This window comes from Budorcas taxicolor, chromosome 7 (assembly GCF_023091745.1).
Source record: "Budorcas taxicolor isolate Tak-1 chromosome 7, Takin1.1, whole genome shotgun sequence".
Taxonomy (NCBI): domain Eukaryota; kingdom Metazoa; phylum Chordata; class Mammalia; order Artiodactyla; family Bovidae; genus Budorcas; species Budorcas taxicolor.
Window position 1 is genome coordinate 21,397,427 of NC_068916.1, and position 18,421 is coordinate 21,415,847.

Here is an 18,421-nt window from a genome sequence, read left to right on the forward strand (position 1 = left end):
TGAGCACTTAGATTGTTTCCATGTCTTGGTTATTGTGAGCAATGCTGCTATGAACACTGGGGTGCATGCATCTTTTTGATCTAGAATTTTGTCTGGATATATGCTCAGAAGTGGGACTGCTGGATCATATGGGCTTCCTAGGCATTGGTGATGGACAGGGAAGCTTGGCTTGCTGTAGTCCAAGGGGTCGCAAAGTGTCAGACACGTCTGAGCGACTGAACTGAACTGAACTGATGGGCTTCCTAAGGAAATTGCCTGCAATGCAGGAAGACCTGGGTTCCATCCCTGGCCGGGAAGATCTCCTGGAGAAGAAAATGGCAATCCACTTATTCTTGCCTGGAGAATTCTATGGATAGAGGCCCCTGGCAAGCTACAGGCCACGGGGATACAAAGACTCGGACATGACTGAGTGACTGACACACACACGGCAGCTCTACATCCCACCTGGCCACATATCCACGTTTGTTTAGTCAATCATCGAACACATACCACTCAGTCCAGCCAATCAGTAAAGGAAACCAACTTTGTCATTTAAAAACTGCATTTATTTATTTATTTTGGCTCTACTGTGTCTTCATTCCTGTGTTACTGTGCGGGCTTCTCTGTAGTTGAGGTGAGCAGCGGCCACTCTCTTGTTGCAAAGCATGAGCTCTAGGGCACACAGAGCTCAGTAGTTGTGGCACATGGGCTCAGTGGTTCAAGCTCCCAGGCTCTAGAGCACAGGTTCAATCATTGTGGTGCACGGACTTAGTTGCTCTGCAGCATGTGGAATCTTCCCGGACCAAGAATCGAACCTATGTCCCCTGCATTGGCAGGCAGATTCCCATCCACTCTACCACCAGGGAAGCCCCCATCTTAACCATTTTTAAGTGACAGTTGTACATTCACATTCTTGGGCAACCACCCCCACCATCCATCTCCAGAACTTTCTCATCTTCCCAAACTGAAGTTCTGCCCTATTTAAGACTAACTCTCTAGCCCCTGGCCCCCACCAACTACTGCCTATTTCTATGGGTCTGACTAGGGTTAAAACATACTACTTTGCACATTTTATAGGACCCTTACAAGGTTACATTTCTATTTGTACCTCCCATTCTCCATATACTGTTGTTTTACTTCAAATATGATGTAAAATCAATCTCAGGATTTTGCCAGTGGTCCAGTATTTAGATTACACGCTTCCACTGCAGGGGAGATGAGTTTGATCCCTGGTCAGGGAACTAAGATCCCACATGCTATGTGGCCAAAGAAAAACACCAGAACAGTTAGAATAGACTTCATTTTACAATGAAGCACAAAACTTCTGAGGTCCCTACTGGATGTCTCACATACTCAATGAATTAAATGCACCTTTTAAAAAAAATAATTATTTTTATTTGACTGTGCTGAGTCTTAGTTGCAGTATGTGGGATCTAGTTCCCTGACCAGGGATCGAAACTGGGCCCCCTGCACTGGAGCACAGAGACACCCGCCGGACCACCAGAGAAGTCCCTCTCTCCACCTTTGCTGGCAGGTTCTCCAAGCAGTCCCACAATAGACAAGCTCTCAGGGATTGTCCTTTCCCCAGCCTTGTTCTTTGCCCGGCCTCCTGAAGTTTCACCACATGCACTTAGAGCTGGATATTCAAGCAAACACCTGAGGGCACCCCTGTGAAAATTTAAGAGCAGTTTCTTAAAATAGTTCCCTGTTCTCCAGCACACCACCCTCCAGACTGCAGCCACTTTGACCTGTCACCTCCCATCTCTGTTTCCTCAGACTATGAAAACTCTGTGTTCTGTTTGGGTTTCCCCTCTCTGACCTACAGCCTGGAAATTACTTACAGGCAGAATTCTGGGGCAACTCTGGGGCTCATCCTGTTTGTTTCCCTCCTCTCTCCACTGCCTATTGTATGCTATCTGAAAACCAGGGTTTTATATATTTTGTCCAGTTCCCTAGTTGTTTTGGGTGGAAGGGCAATTCCCATAGCAATGACTTACCAACTACGTTTCTTTTTAATAGCTGGTCAGGAATCCATTGTGTGTGTGGTTATGCCAGAACCTATTTATCCAGTTTTCAGTTCTCTCTTGTATACTTGTTTAACCTATGATGTTACTTAAGCTGGGGCTTCCCAGGTGGTGTAGTGGTAAAGAATCTGCCTGCCAAGGCAGGAGACATGGGTTCAATCCCTGGGTTGGGAAGGTCCCCTGGAGTAGGAAATGGCAATCCACTCCAGTATTCCTGCTTGGAGAATTCCATGAGCAGAGGAGCTTGGTGGACTGCAGTCCGTGGGGTCGCAAAGGGTTGGACATGACTGAGCAACTGTGCATGCACGTTAATCTTTCATCATAGATTAATTTTGGCACCTCATAGCATGCAGGATCCTCGTTCTTTGAGCAGGGATCAAACATAGAGCCCCAACCATCGGACTGCCAGGGAAGACCCTGCCATAGATTAAATCTGCATGCAACTGGGCATCATATCAGTAGAACCATGCTGTGTACACTCTTTAATGTTTCGTTTATTATGTTCAACATTGTGTGTGTGAACTTCACCTATTTTGTTTTCTGTTAGTACTTTGTTCTTTTCCTTGCTGCAAAGTTATACCAGGGAGTTATGTATCCATTTTCTGTTGATAGATATTTGGATCCTTTTGAGTTTTTGGCTAACATAAATACAGTTACTGTGAACATTCTTGTTCCAGTCTTTGGTGGATGTATTTATGTTTTCCTGTTGGGAACAGTGGTAGAATTTTTGGGTTAAAGGGCATACATATATTAGCTTTAAAAGATACAGCCAAAATTTTTTAAAGTTTAGGGCACACCCTGCGATGTGTGGGACCTTAGTTCTCAGACCAGGGATGGAACACGTGTCCCCTGCAGTGGAAGCATGGAGTCCTAACCACTGGACTGCCAAGGAAGCCCCCCTCAGTGTGGTTTAACTTTACTTTTCTTTTATGACTGAGATAGGGCATTCTATTGGCCATGTGCATCTTTTATTTTGTGAAGCGCATATTCACAACTTGTGCCGTATTTCAACTGGGTTGTCTTTTTCTTCACAATTCGTAGGAATTTTTGTTTGTTTCTGCTTTATTTTCTGTTTAATTATATTGTGGATATAAATCTTTTGTCCAATATATGTATTACAAATATCTTACCCCAGTTTGTGGCTTGCTTTTTTTACTTTCTTCATGGTGGATTCTGGTGGGCAGGAACCAAGTGTATCTCATTCACTTGCCAGGCCTAGGACACAGTTGGCACTCAATAAATGTTAGTTGAAGGAATGAATTGGGCTTCCTTGGTGGTTCAGACGGTAAAGAATCTGCCTACAATAAGGGAAACCGCCAATCGATCCCTGAGTTGGGAAGATCTTCTAGAGAAGGGCATGGCAACACACTCCAGTATTCTTGCCTGGGAAATCTCATGGACAGATGAGCCTGGCGGGCTACAGCCCATCGCGTCGCGAAGAGTCGTACACGACTGAGCAACTAACTAAGCACAGCACAGAACGAGTGAATGGGTTGAAGTCCTATCTCTCGATCTCAATTTCTCCACGTGGGCACGTTAATTCCTGTTGTTCACTCGCTCAATCTTGTCCAACACTTTGTGTCCCTATGGACAGCAGTATGCCAGGCTTTCCTGTCCTTCATCATCTCCCAGAGTTTCCTCAGTCATGTCCATTGAGTTGATGATGCCATCCAACCGTTTCATACTTCATTGCCCTTCTTCTCCCTTCAATCTTTCCGCCCATATCATATACTCCCCATATCACAGAATTCTGTGACACTTGCAGGACATACGAGACCAGTCCACCGCAGAGCGGGATTTGGAGGTTCTCTGACAACGTAAGCTTTTAGAATCAGAAAGGGCGGAGCTAGGTTCTTCTCAGGGAACCTCTTTGAGAAGCTCCACGTGGGCGCCCCGCCCACAGCAGGCCCCGCCCACATCTGTCACAGAGTTGAGGGGCGGGGCAAGGAGGCGCGCGTAGAGGGCGTGGTAACATTCCGGAACGGGGAAGTAGGTGGAGTTCCGGAGGGGGACCTATGAGGGGGAAAAGCGCTGACACGCAGGGGGCGTGGCTGGGCCGCCCGGAGGCCGTTGTCTGCTTTTCCATTGGACGGCCTGGCGTCGTCAGGGAAACGCGGCGTCTAGGAGTGAAGAGGCGGGGCCTGTAGGGAGGCGGGGCTTCCGGGGGCCGGCCGCCGGGCCGGGGCTCCCGCCGTCAGCTGACCGGCCGCCATCTTGTCGGCCATTTGCAAGCGGCGCGGCGCGGAGCCGGAGTGGTGGGGAGCGCGGCCTGCCGAGCGGGTCGCTGCCGCCGCCGCCCCGTCAGCCGCCGTCGACCTGGCCTGGGAGTCCGCCCCTCCGCGGCGGCCGGCAGCACAGCGCTCCGCGGGCGGCAAGCGCGGCCCCTGGGCTCCCTCAGGGCCGTCGGCCGTGGGCCTCCCGGGGCTCGAGCCCGGCGGCGGCCGCCGCGATGGCCCTCAAGATGGTCAAGGGCAGCATCGACCGCATGTTCGACAAGAATCTGCAGGACCTGGTGCGCGGCATCCGCAACCACAAGGAGGACGAGGTGATCCCAGCGCGCCGACCCTGGCCCTGGCTCGGACTCTCGCCCTGACCGACCCAGTCCGACCCGACCCGGTTCCCGGCTCTGCCCGTGATTCCGGCCCCCCGCCCGCCCCCGCGGCCCCGCTCCCGGCTGGAGCCCCGCCTGCCTGCGGCCTCGACCTCCGCACCTCTGCCCGTTCCTTCTCCGAGCCTCAGTTTATCCTCTTGGAGTTGGGGGCCCATCTCCCGCTCCCCGAGGGTGGCTCGAAAGAGACTTCGCAGGTCCCCACCCTCGCTAGCGGCGGATCTCCGATCTTGAATGTGTTTGTGTATCTCTTGTTCAAAATGCAGAGCCCCCTGCCCCGCCCCAGGCGTTGGACTCCTTGTTGGGGGACCCTCCTCTTCTGCGGGCCGCCCCCGGAGGAAACCCTTTCTGGGATAAACGCACGTCCAGGTTGCTCCCCGGTGTCTGGTCAGGAATTGGCCTTGCCTCCTGGGCTCGAGTCCCCCAGAAGGTGGGGCCGCCCCTCCTAGCGGGTAAGGGGCGGGGCAGCCGACGTTCTAGGCCAAATTAAGGAAGCAGCTCAGGAGTCCTGGAATAGGGAAGCAGACTTCAACTAGACACCCGAAAGCAAGAGGGGAAAAGGTTTTCCAGAAGTAGTGTTGTAACAGTGGGCACCATTTTCTTCCCTCCCGCCACCGCACAACCTGTGACCTAGATTTAGGAGGAATGGGGACAGTTAGTGACCACCAGACCGCTGGCTTCCGGGGAGGGAGACCCAAACCTGCACTTACACAATGGAAGGTGGAGCAAGTCCCCTTTTCCTTGCCTGAGAGTGAGGCTCCCCGATGGAGAGCAGCTGTCGGACAGGTCCCACGACCAGGTGCCACCTGGCCGGCCCTCACAGTGGCGCCGAGGAAGCCAGCAGAGCCGAGAGGAAAGTGCAGGGACATTAAGGAATTCGCTGGCAGGCACCAAGAGCCCCGGGCGCTGTCCTTCTGCGGAGAGCTTGAGTTCCTGCCTCTGTTGCACTTTATCAGAATGGATGTGACCTCGCTGAAATGTAATTAGGTTATTTTGGTTCATTTTTGTAACTCGCCCACCTTCCCTTCTTTGGCTACATCTAGGCACCTAGGTTTTGCATCATGTTAAACACTCTGGCCAGTTCCACTGGTCACAACAGTAGTGAACTCTTGGTCTGATCTTTAGTTTCTCTTTGAAAGAATAGCTGGTCAGCCTGCATTTCAGACCCCAGGGCATGGCAAAGCAAATATGTGGAAGGAGTTTGCGCCCTCAGATTACTTTTTCTGCGCTGGTTGACCTCCAGATACCCGCCTCTGGTAGTGGGTGTTATTGAGCAGTGTGTTCCGAGATTCTGAGGAGGGGCCGAGGGTCTTTGCCCTGGAGAAATGCGAGTTCCAGTTAGGGCATCTGCTTTTTAGGGTGCAAGCCTGTTATCAGGGGCAGTGCCCTGAATCGTGCTCTACTCACTCGGAGTTGGTAGGAACTGATGGCTTGATCCTCAGGCTTGGAGCCCATTATTTGGCGTTTTGATGGTGGTGGTGCCTGGGTTCCACGCAGATGCTGTCCAGGCCTGTGGGCGATTCCCACAGGATGTGGCTCAGGATTCTGGGGTCCCTCATCAGAAGAGCTGTGATCTGGTCGGTCATGACTGGCTCCAGATGTTGGGGAGCACAGCAGGCAGCTATGGAGTTACTCTTAGCTCCCAAACCACCCCCCATTCCAAGGAAGACTGGCAGTAGTATAGTTTTCCCTCAGAGTTTACTGTTTACAATAGATTGTAGCTTAAACTGTTGTGGCACCATAGAAGTGAGGCTTGGCAGTGACCTTAAAAAAAGCCGGATGGAATGGCATCATGATTTAGCATGTGACGTTGTGATACCCAAGTCCAGGTTCTTGGTCCTATTTGAGTGAGGGGAGAGTTCCCTAGTGTAAAGTGGGAGGGACGGCTACCCCCCCCCCCAATCTTGTTGAGTGCCTGTAACTCAGGCTTCTGTGAGCTCCCCAAAGAAGAATCTAGAAAGTCCAGACCCCTGGCAGAGTAACTGTGAAACTTTTGCTTCTGCTTGGGGTAGTAAGCATGTGCATGCCTGTGAGTGGGGTTACCATGGAAAACATGCTTTTTACAGTGACTCAAAGAAGTTTGAAAAATAATGGGCTGATTCCCATCTTTCTGGGGTGCTTGAGTTTCAATGTATATTAATACAGCACCAGCTCATGTGGGCAGGTGAGGAAAGTCACTTGGGAGTGTCCTTGCTTCTGAAACTTGTGTATAGGAAAAAAACAAATGATTTTCAATGTTGAATTCTTATGAGTACTTTTCATATTTGGGGGAAAACCTTTTCTTTCAGCCTTTTTAGATTATATGCATAACTTTTTATAATAAGCTCAGTGTTTATGAAAGTGAAAAGGTAAAATACTTCTTCCCAGAAATCAGTTTGAGAGTTTTTTTCTGTAAATAGAACTTGAGGGAGATTCTGTTAAGGTTTTGTGCTGGTCTTCCCTGTTATGGTGGCAGCCCGTCCTGAGTGCTGTCCATGTCCCTGAAGTGCTCCTGAGGACCAACCCTCTGAGTGTGGGTGCACACCTCCGCCCCCCTCCCTGCCCCCGCCAGCAATCAAGTGGGTTACACTTTCTCTGTCTGTGTCCCAGCTCACTCCATCAGGTGGCACCTTGCAGTTGTCAGTTTTTGTGTGGGGTCTGAGCTTGCGTCTAACCTACTCAACTGGTTTCTGAACTTGAAAAATTCAGTCCTAATTGTGTATAGTTGGCTGTGTGTATCCATAGGTTCTGCATTCACCAACTGAATTGAAAGTATATTTTTAAAAATTCCAGAAAGTTCCAAGAAGCAAGACTTGAATTTGCTGCACACTGGCAACTATTTGAATACACAGCACTTACATTGGGTCAGGTGTTGTAAGTCATCTCACAATGAGTTAAAGTGAACGGAAGGATGTGTGTACGTCATGTAGAAGTTCATTGTATAGGAGGGACTGGAGTGTCTGAGGATTCTGGTGTCTTCGGGGGTCTGGAACCAGTCCCCTGCAACAGCAAGGGTTAACTGTGGAGTGGTATTTTGGAATTGGGCATAATCTGGGATTAAGATTGAACTGTACGAAGTGCTGTTATTCTAGGGTCTCTGACTTCAGAAATGCAATTTCCTGGGGTTCAGTCCTTGCCAGGGTGTCTGGGGCTCCTCGGGCCGTGAGGTATGTGCAGGGCTGCTGCTCCTTGCCCTAGGGACAGTTACTAAAGCATGTGTTGTGCCTGGTTCGGTGCTTTTGGTTATTCTGTAAGACTATTTTAAAAACTGAGAAGACTAAAGATAGGAAGTTTAGTAAACAAGTTTAGTTAACACCCTGAGTCAGGGTGTCTCCCCCTTGGCACTGCTGACTTCAGTCTGGGTCAGTCCTGAAGGGGGCTGTCCTGGGCACTGTGGGGTGTTGAGCAGTGTCTCTGGCCCCACCTGTGTGATGCCAGGCCTCCCCCAGTCTTGATAATCACAGTGTTCCCAGATACGCCCCAGTGTCCACTAGGCGCGGGATCCCCTGACCATAATTGATAGGGAAGATTTCTCTGGGTTCTTTAATGCTTCCCCTTCATCTAGGTGACCCTTGTTCCCTGTGCTGTCACTGTGTTGTTGGACCCTATGCTGTTGTGAGATAAGGAGGCCTGTCTCTGCTCCTGTGGCAGAGCTCCGGGAACCTTTGTAGCTTCCTAAGCAACAGAGGTAACTGGGAGCATCCTGGTTGGAGTGTTCAGTCTCTGCCCCCAGTTCCTGGCCCCAAGCTGCTGAGTCCCTTGGGGTTACCTGGGAGGTGGGGTGTCTTTTGTTCTGATGAGGTGACTCTTTGTGGGACTGGGGCACCAGAAAGGCCAGGCCATGGTTTGAAACTTAGAACTTTCAGACACTCCCCTCCAGTCCTCTAGAGAAGGAGGAGGGGCTGCAGGTGGAGTTTATGATGGATCATGTATTTGTGATGAAGCCTCCATAAAAGTCTCTAAAGTGTGGGCTTCAGGGAGAGTCTTGGTTGGTGAAAGCACCTGTGTGCGGGGTGGCACACCGCCTGCTGTGAGGGCAGAAGTCCTGCCTCTGGGCCCTGCGCCCTGCCCTGCCCCCTTGCCTCTTTGGCCAGCTGTCCGTCTATTGGCTTTGTTGTGCCCTTACTATGTAATAAGCTGGAAAACATAAGTAAATGCTTCCCTGAGGCAAGGGGTGTTCTGGGAACCCTGATTTACAGCTGGTTGGTGTGTGCGGTGGGGGCAGACCTGTGGGGTCTGTGCTGACTCCTGGCAGTGTGTGAGAACCCAACTGAGTTGTGGGACCCCCCTAGGGTCGCGGGGTTGGTTGGGGGGGATGGTCTGTGTTTCCCAGGTAGCCCGCAGGGTGTGTCTTCCAGGTTTGTGCTGTTTTCCTCTCATTCTTACTTGTGCAGAATGTGACACACCTGCACTGAATTTAGCGTTGTACAGTTTAAGTGTAGTGATAGTAATCACGCTAAGTTCTCTGCGTGTCACTTCCTTGCTTTGCTCAGAGTTTTCCCCCTTATATGTGTGTCCCTGGACAGTGTTGCTTGCTTCTGGTCACCTGCAGCGGCTGCTCTCACTCTCTGCCACGGGAAAGGGCCATCATGACTTGTTCATTTCTGTCGCCGACAGGGGTGTGTTGTCTGTCTACACCAGGGTTCCTTTATCCACTGGACTATTGCTGGACATCTGGCTTGTTTCCCACCTGGGGCATTTATGTGCCGCCGTGTACAGGAGGGCGGGCCGCGGTGGCGGGAGTGGGAGCGGGAGCAGCCTCAGCCTCCCCCGGCCATATCCTCATGAGCGGTGTCCTCCTGGGCCGTGGCCACCACGAGGGCTGCTATGGCTTCTGCTTCGAGCAGCAGCCCCGGGGCCTCCCTGCCTTCCCTCTGCTTGGCGTGGCGCCTTTTGCTGACTCCTTGAAGCTGTCTCTTCAGGATTTGGGCCTCTTTCTGTGCATTTTTCCCCTGACTTGGGGGAGTTTTCAAGGGTACACTGTAGGTCTAGATACCATGGGTGGCGGCAGCTGTGAGGACCGAGTCTGGGGAAGGGGGTCTCTGTGGCCCCTGGGGATACCCAGCTGTGTGAGGGCTACAGGAGGTTGAAAGGCTGCAGGTGGCTAAGGCAGGCTCGAGGCCAGGATCCCCCTCCGGCACTGTGGACACGAGGACTTAGTCATCCTCGGGGTGGAGGGGCATCCCGGGCACTGGAGTGTGGGGCAGCCTCCCTGGCTCCTTCACGTGCCGGGAGCCCCCAGTCCTGATGAACACGGATGTCCCAGGTGGGGCCTGGCATCCCCTGGAGCACGGTCGCCTCTCTGGGAACCTTGCTCTGGGACCTCACTGAGAGATGGTGTGGGAGGTTGGGAAGTCTGAGGCTTGACTGTGGCCCCTGCAGCTGATCCACGCTGAGTCCTGGGCCTGTGATGGGCACAGCCAAGACAGGTTCGCCCTGCCTTGCTGTCTCCCTAGGTATGGCTTCCCTTGGGGAATGTCCTCATTGTGGGCCAGCTTGTACATTGTCAGAATTCTCCTGTTCTGACACTGACTTGCCTTGCCTACATTTTGGGGTTAAAGTGTATTTTTTTACTGAAGTGATGATCGTAGTAGACAGCAGCTGGTTGTTGCTGGCAACGTAGATGGAGTGACAGAGACAGCCTTCTGTGGTCCCCTGTCGTAATAGATGTCCATCTCTGGTGATGACCTCAACCATGTCCAGCAGCTCCCTCCCCCAGGAGTCTCAGGACTGCTGCTTACAGGAGCAGGGTGGAGGGGCTCTGGGCTCTGAACTGGGGACCCAGCAGGCAGCCGAGGGTGATGGCAAGACCCACATATTTATGACGATTCGGAGAGAATCTCTTGGAAATGTCAGTGGACCAGGCAAGTGAGATGATGTCCTCCAGGAGGTGGACAGATCATCCTGACAATGCTGCTTTACTTGGATTAGAAGTCATCAAGCCCCAGGAAGATAGGGAGGAACCTTAAACGCACATGACTAAGTGGAAGAAACTGTCTGAAAAGTCTCCACACTGTGATTCCAGCTTTGGGACATTCTGGAAAAGGCGGAGCTCTGTAGAAGGATAGGTGGTTATGGGGAAGGGGGGATGGATGGGCGGGGCCAGAGGGGTTTAGGGCAGTGACTCTGTTCAGTGATACAGTGACGCTGGGTGCCTGTCAGTGTACATACATCTGTCAAGACCCACAGAATGAACCCTGACACCAGCTGTGGATCCTGGGTGATGACGTGTCTGTGTGGGTTCATCGATTGTACAGATGCGCACTGCTGGGGAGGCTGTGCATACGTGGGGGCGGGCGAGCCGGGAATCTCTATCTGCCGCTCAGTTCTGCTTGAACCTAAAACTGCTTTAAAAAAAAAAGAAGTCTTTTTTAAAAGAGACTCTCTGGTCCAGGTGTGTGGTTTTTGATCCTGCCAATCCATCAGGGTCAAGGGCAGCTTCTTGGGTCGACCCCTCAAGGTCTGACCCCACTCCTCTGGGAATCTTGGGGTGTCTTAAGTGACCCAGGGGGCTCTTCTAAGCAGGCAGGGTTGGATGGCTATTTTTCCATAGCTGCCGGGTTCATACCAGGCGTGTGTCCTTTGCTCTGGATAAATTTGGGGTTGCACATCCATCTCAGCATTGTGTGCTCCGTGGTGAAGTGTGGCTGCTCAGAACAGGCCGAGGGGTGAGAATTTCATCATGTTCGCATCACCAACCTCTGTTTTTGAAACAAGTGTTAAGGACACATAGTCATGTATACTTTTGACCTTAAAATAGCTTCTAATTTTTGTTTTTAATACAGATAGACCTTATTTTACAGCTTTCTCCGTGATCATGCTTTCCATGTGCTGCGTGTTTCGCAAATGGAAGGTCTCTGGTGACCCCACAGTGAGCAAGCACGTTGCCACATTTTCCAACAGCATTCCTTCACTTTGTGTCTCTGAGTCACGTTTTGGTAATTCTCACGAATTTTCAGTTATTATGTGATGGTGATCTGCGGTCAGCAATCTCTGGTGTTACTCTCACAATTGTCTTGGGGCTCCACGAACCTCACCCACATAAGACGTAGCACTATCATTTGTGGAAGTGATAACAAAGCAGGTGGAATATTATGTACCTTCGTTGATAAGGGTTTGGGAAAATCAACTCTAGCTGTGAAGGAAGTTCTCCTGCAGTTAAAATGCCATCAGATGGCATCAGCCATGATGGAGAAACCATCTATGAGAGGAAGAGGCCACTGATTGTGCAGACTTCACTGTTGACTTGTTTTAAGAATCTACCATGACCACCCAGTCCACAGTGGAGGCAGGGCCTTCACCAGCGAAAATACGGCTTGCTGGGAATTCCCTGATGGTCCAGTGGTTAGGATCTGCGCTTTCACTGTTGAGGGCCCAGGTTTGATCTCTGGTTAGGGAACTAAGATCCTGCCCCATCCCCCCAAAAAAGGTGGCTTGCTGAAGCCTCAGATGACGGTTAGCGTTTTTTGCAATGAAATTTTCTTGGCTGCACCAGGTCTTATTTGTGGCACACGGGATCTAGTTCCCTGACCAGGGATCGAACCCTGACCGTCTGCATTGGGAGCTCAGAATCTTAGCCACTGGACCACCAGAGAAGTCCCACAATAAAGTATTTTTAATTAAGGTGTGTACTTACGTTTTTTTAGACACAACGATGTGGCACATTCAGCAGACTACAGAATAGTGTGAGTGTAGCTTTTACGTGCACCAGGAGACCCCCTAGTTAGTGTGACTCACTTTATCGCGATATTCGTTGTATTGCGGTGGTCTGGGCCCCTCCCTACAATACCTCCTACATCTGCTTGTATAATTTACTGCATCTAGATCCTTTGTATACCCTGGCCTTTTTTTTTTTCTTCTTTGTAAAAAGGAGAAAAATACTTCATTGTTAGCAATGCTGCGTGTAAATCAGACTACAAAGACTAATATACTGTTCTCCCACGTTCCTTACTTTAACTTCGAATGTGTAACTCTGTTTTAGATAAGTATGTAAACACTCCTGAGTGAAGTATATCCTTCTAATATTTCACAGTCGTTTCCTCCCTGCCCCGCCTGTAGGAACCCCAAGCCTGTGCGCTGTGCACTAGTGTTGTGGCTAAACATTAGTGTTGAGGAAGGGTTGTCCTTCCTTGGGTCAGTCACTTTTGGGGGCTCGGCTGTTGCCCCAGGGGGTGCTCTGAGGTGCAGGGTCGCTGTGGGGGGGTGGTTACTCTGCTTTCATCTCTGAGGGGCGGTCTCAGGTGGGGATCCCTGAGCCCCCGCCTCCCCTAGCTCAGGGCTTCCCGCTGGGTCCTCCTCTGGCTGCTCTGGAGACTGTCTCCGTAGTCTCAGTTTTCGGCAGTTTGTCTGTGATGTGTCTGGGTGTGATTTTCCTTTGTGTTTCGTATTGCGGAGAACCGGCGCTAGGTTTATGGAAGTTGTCAGTTTATGTCTTTCACCAGGTTTGGGTAGACTTGAGCTGTCAGTTTTCCAGCTGTTTTCCCTGCGCCTCCTTCCCTGGGTCTCTGGCGTGCGCTTGCTGCACCTTTATTGCACCCTTTTCTGACTCTGCTGTGTTCAAGGCGTCCCTCTTGTCCCACCGTCATGCTGCCACCTCTCTCCTCAGCTTCCGCTCCTCCCTCAGTCCCTGCTGTTTCCCTTCCCAGGATTTCCACCTGATGGTTCTGTGTAGCTTTCCTTTCTCTGTGAGACGTTCTCTCTTTATTCATTACGAGTATGTTTTCTTTTTGGCCCTGAGAGCATGGTTACAGTAGCTGAGTTGAAATCTCTATATGTTCATTCCATCCCTAGAGACATCTCAGGGTTGGTCTTTGCTGGCCATCTTTTGTTTTTCTTCTTGGATATAGGTTATAGTTTCCTGTTTCTAATTTTTTTTTTTTACATTAAGCAGGTGTGGTTTTTTTCAGTCTTTGTTGGCTGCGCGGCTTCTCTTAGTTGTGGAGAGCGGGTGTTGCTCTCTAGTTGTGGTGCTTGGGCTTCTCATTGCGGTGGCTTCCCTTGTTGCGGAGCACGGGCTCTGAGGCACATGGACTTCTGTAGTTGCGGCACACAGACTTAGATGACTTGTGGCATGTGGGATCTTCCCGGACCAGGGATTGAACCTGTCTCCTGCATTGGCAGGTGGATTCTTTACCACTAAGTCACTAGGGAAGCTCTCCTGTTTCAGATTTGAATAATTATGGACTGTGACCCAGACATTGTGGATGGTGTGTTGCAGACACTCTGGATTCTGTTGTGTTCTCTGCAGAGTGTTGGTTTTACAGGGAGGGGTGTGTTTTAGGGCGGTGACCTTGTCTGGGCTGGAGCTCTGGCTCTGTGTGCCCTGCAGTGGGCTGCAGTGCAGGCTGTGTGCGGTATTCTGGTGGGAACGGGGTCCTGGGGACCGTGGGGCAGGGTTCATGTGAGGCTGTCCTCCCCTTTCCTGTCTCCCCTCACTACCCAGCGGCTGCATTCGCCCAGGATCAAAGCTGGGGCAGGACCCAGTGGTCTCTCCTGCCCTGCGCTGCGGGAGAGTCACTTGCAGACAGGGCTGCGGGAGGCTTGGTCTGAGGATGGCTGCACAGATGTTAGCAAGAACGGACTCTGCCTGGCCTCCCTAAGCCAAGGGGTCCTTAGGCCGCCTGGAAATCATGTGCAGAGAGCATGGTGTGCTGGCCTTTCACCAGCTGACCAGCTTCTGTGTTGAGGTGCCAGTATGGGAGCATGTTTGTGAGCACCTGTTTGCCCCTGGGCACTGCTGACGGTAAAGCGTCTGCCCCTGGTAGCTCAAACAGTAAAGCGTCTGCCTACAGTGTGGGAGGCCTCTCAATCCCTGGGTCCAGAAGATCCTCTGGAGAAGGCAATGGCACCCCACTCCATTACTTTTGCCTGGAAAATCCCATGGACGGAGGAGCATGGTAGGCTACAGTCCATGGGGTCTCAAAGAGTGGGACACGACTGAGCGACGTCACTTTCACTGCAGAAGCAAGTCTGCAGGGCTATATGCTCGGCCAGGTTCTCCACACTTGGGATGGTCTCTCTGCTCTTTCCCTTGTAAATCATTAACTGCCGCTCCAGGGTGCAGAAAGGGGTCATCCCTGCACAGGTATGGGACTGAGGCTCCAGGTGATTAGTAATTGAAAGCCTGTTGGAAGGATCTGGTGACTTGTGTTCCATTGTCCGACTCGGTCATGGAATGTATATCAGACGCTGGCTGAGGGCTCACGCTGGGGGCGCCTTCCCCAGGAGCCTGTGCTGGAGCCCCCAGAGGTCTGGGGTGACGCTGGATGCAGGGTGTAGCCACTGGGAGCAGGGCTGCTGTGCTGGCCACCCTGCTATTGGTCAGATCAAAGGCTCCTCCTACTGTTGGGAAGGCGGGGCGGGCACCAGACTCCCCCACAGCCTGGTGACAACTGGACTCCCATGTTGGCAGGTTTGGGTTTTCTTGCGACTGCCACTGTAACATCTGTGCGTGTCTCTGGGTGGGAGCCTTACGTCTCATGGGGCACATTCCTTGCTCTGGGCTTCGTGTGTCAGTCCAGGCTTTTGATTGGTGTTCTAGTATGAGTGCTAGAAACCCAGGAAACCCAGGAAAATTGAAAACATGTGTCCGCATAGAGCCCTGCCCCATGGCTGCGTGTGTCGGAAAAGTGGGAAGGTGGGAGGGCTCCGAGCCCTGCCCTGCTGGGAGAATGGACACGTGGTGGCCGTGGAGCCGAGCGCAGATACACTGCAGCGCCACTGAGGGGAGGGCGGGGGCTGCACACAGGCCCCTGATGCATGCAGGAGAGGCTGCTGGTGGCGCGAACTCAGAAATGGGGAGCCCTAGGGGAATTTGCAGCGCCGCCTGCCCAGGGTGGCTGGTCTTGGAGGACCTGGGGGCCGCAAGGGCTGGAGGCGGACAGTCCCCACCACCCAGCGGCCCTCATGTACCTACACTGTCTGGATGGCCTTGCCCCAGAGCGAGCAGGGGGCCTGTGTGGGCCCTCTCACTCACATGGGCCACGAATACAAGTCCTTCAGGGGCTGGAACATGCTGGTGAGCTCATCTGGGGACTGCTCCTGTTCTCCCCCAGCCCCGCTGCCTGCCCCTCGGGAGGAGGGCCCATGGGGGATCCTGGGCAGTTCATCACACTGACAGGATTTCTCAGGATAGCAGCCATGTTGTCATACCCATACAGTGTGACTCCTTGCTCTCGTGTGTATGGTGCAGTGGTTTTTAGTACATTCAGAGAGTTCTGTTTAATTCCAGAACATCCATTACTCCATCCTCATTAGCAGACACCTCCCCCCTCCCTGGCCCTGGCAACCAGGAGCTCATTTTTTGTCTCTGGATTTGCCTCTTCTGGACATTTCCCATCGAGGGAAGTGCACACTGTGTGTTCTGTGTCTGTCGTAGGTTTCAGCCAGACACTCGAAAGTGAGAATTGCTTAGTTGTGTCTGACTCTTTGTGACCCCATGGACTATACACAGTCCATGGAATTTTCCAGGCCAGAATACTGGAGTGGGTAGCCTTTCCCTTCTTCAGGGGAAATGATTCCCAACTCAGGGATCGAACCTAGGTCTCCTGCATTGCAGCTGGATTCTTTACCAACTGAGCCACAACGGAAACCGAAGAACACTGGAGTGGGTAGCCTGTCCCTTCTCCAGGGAATCTTCTGGACCCAGGAATCAAATCGGGGTCTCTTGCATTGCAGGTGGATTCTTTACCAACTGAGCTATAAGGGAAACCAGACACTGGCAGCTCCTCAATTTTTCTTTTTTCATTTTAGGCAAAATATATCTCTCAGTGCATCGATGAAATCAAGCAGGAGCTGAAGCAGGACAATATCGCAGTGAAAGCCAACGCGGTCTGCAAGCTGACCTATGTGAGTGCTGGCCACTCGCTCTGTCAGGCGAGGGGCTGAGACCCTGTCTCTCCTCATCTGTCTCCTCATCCTCTGGGCTCAGGGAGTTGGGGGAGAGGGGCTGGGCAGGAGCCTAAGACCCTGGCTCTATTGCCACAGCTGCAGATGCTGGGCTATGATATCAGCTGGGCTGCCTTCAACATCATTGAAGTGATGAGCGCCTCCAAGTTCACATTCAAGGTGAGGGGACAGCCCGCTGTGGGTCCTGAACCCCCTGAGTGGGGTCCTGGGGGAGGGAAGGCATGTGTCGTGTGATGAGGCTGCGGTGGGAGGGGACACAGTGGCAACCACTGGAAACCCATTCCCATCATACATCTGCCCAGCAAGGTGTTAGCACCATTAACACCATGTTTTCTTTTCCATTGTAAGTAGTGTCAGTGAAGTTAAGGTGTGTAGGGGTGGTTATGTATTTTGTGATACAAATTAAATTTGTAACCTTTCAAAAAAAAAAAAACACCACAGGCAGGCACTGATTATCCCCCCAGAGCCCGCCACTGGTCAGTTGTCCGGGTGCTTCTCAGCACCCTCTGCCTTCATCTCATGGAGCCTACTCGTGCAACTTTGAGACATTGCTTTTCTATTACTTGATATAACAACTGAACACGTCGTCTCCCGCTTTAGTAAATGTCCTGGAAAGCAGTCTTCACCACCAGCAGCCTATTTAGGGGTGTCCCATGGTTCTCCCTGGGAACACGCCCTGCAGGCATCTGAGGCTGAGGCTGTGTCCTCCTGACGGACCTGGTCATTCATGCTGCCTGCCGGTTTCTCCTGGGGAGGAAATGAGATGCTGGGTGTGCCAAGGTTGGGCTGGTGCCCTGCCTGTGTGTTGGAGTGTCACACGTTTGTGTGTGGGTGTGCCTCCAGGCCACTCCAGCCACAGAGATGGGAGCCCATGGTTATGCCGTGTTTGTGAGACTCATTCTATCAGCTGCTGAGCAGGCGGTGAGGATGTGCAGGGCAGTGACAGGCCATGCTGGCCGACTTGACAGCCACTGTGTTCCAGAGACCATGCACTCAGGGCGGGGTGTCCTCTTCCTGGTGGGGGATGGGCCGGCCAGGGCTGCGTGGCCCTCTCCCCTTGTGCCCAACGCCTCTGTTGCACTCACAGCGAATTGGCTACCTCGCGGCTTCCCAGTGCTTTCACGAAGGGACTGACGTCATCATGCTGACCACCAACCAGATCCGCAAGGTAGGGGCCTCTCACCCCGCCATGGAAGCATGTGGAGAGTGGGGGTTAGTGGGCAGTGGATGATCTCCACCCTCCTCGGAAACAACAGTGGTGGGCGGCATGTGTGGCTCTCCTCTTGAGTTCTCTTAGTGTTGGGGGACTGCCCCCAGTCACTCTTTTCGACCCCTGCCCCCTCTTGTGGGGAAACCTGCTGAGAGGGTGGCACTTTCTGCCCACTGGGTGCTGGGCATCAGCTGGTGTGTCTCTCCGGCCTTGAGTGGTTTTCAGCTCTGTGGTAAGAGCAATGAGTGCTCCATTCTGCCCTGGCCCGGGGACTTGATCAGCTCTTGCTGAGAGTGGTCAGGGGCCCATCAGAGGCACCTTTCCTGGACAGAACTGCCATGAGCCTGCGGCCCTGGGTCCTCAGATGGCTGGGGGAGGTTTGCTACCCAGGAGCTGGTGTGGTCACCCTGCAAGGGACAGGTGACTGGGCTCCCGGGCAGGCGCTGTGGGGCGGGCAGGCTGCAGGAGTTGCCTGGAGGCCTCCGCACATCGTGAGGTGTCTGCTGCCCGTGTCAGGCTCTGCGAGTCACTCTGAGTGGAGGGATGTGCTGTGAGGCCCAGTCTCCACATCCAGGGTTGCAGTGAACTTTAAGAGCCTATGTTTTTGTACCATCGCCACAGTCTAGGAGGTTAACTCTTCAGACATTTCTGGGTGCACCTTTTACACATGTGAAGTGTGGGGAGGGTCCCCCTCTGTGCCAAGACGGGGCTTCC

General features: G+C 52.4%; 1 protein-coding gene across 1 annotated transcript in view; it reads left to right on the plus strand.

Annotated features, from left to right (window-relative positions):
• The first annotated feature begins 4,381 nt into the window (after positions 1 to 4,381).
• The window catches only part of AP3D1 (adaptor related protein complex 3 subunit delta 1), a 33,202-nt gene continuing 19,162 nt past the window's right edge, over positions 4,382 to 18,421 (plus strand). Inside the window, exons 1-4 of the mRNA XM_052642893.1 lie at positions 4,382 to 4,548; positions 16,342 to 16,437; positions 16,576 to 16,656; positions 17,585 to 17,665. Coding sequence (XP_052498853.1) covers positions 4,453 to 4,548; positions 16,342 to 16,437; positions 16,576 to 16,656; positions 17,585 to 17,665 — 354 coding nt within the window. The 5' untranslated portion in view covers positions 4,382 to 4,452. The remainder of the gene's footprint in view (positions 4,549 to 16,341; positions 16,438 to 16,575; positions 16,657 to 17,584; positions 17,666 to 18,421) is intronic.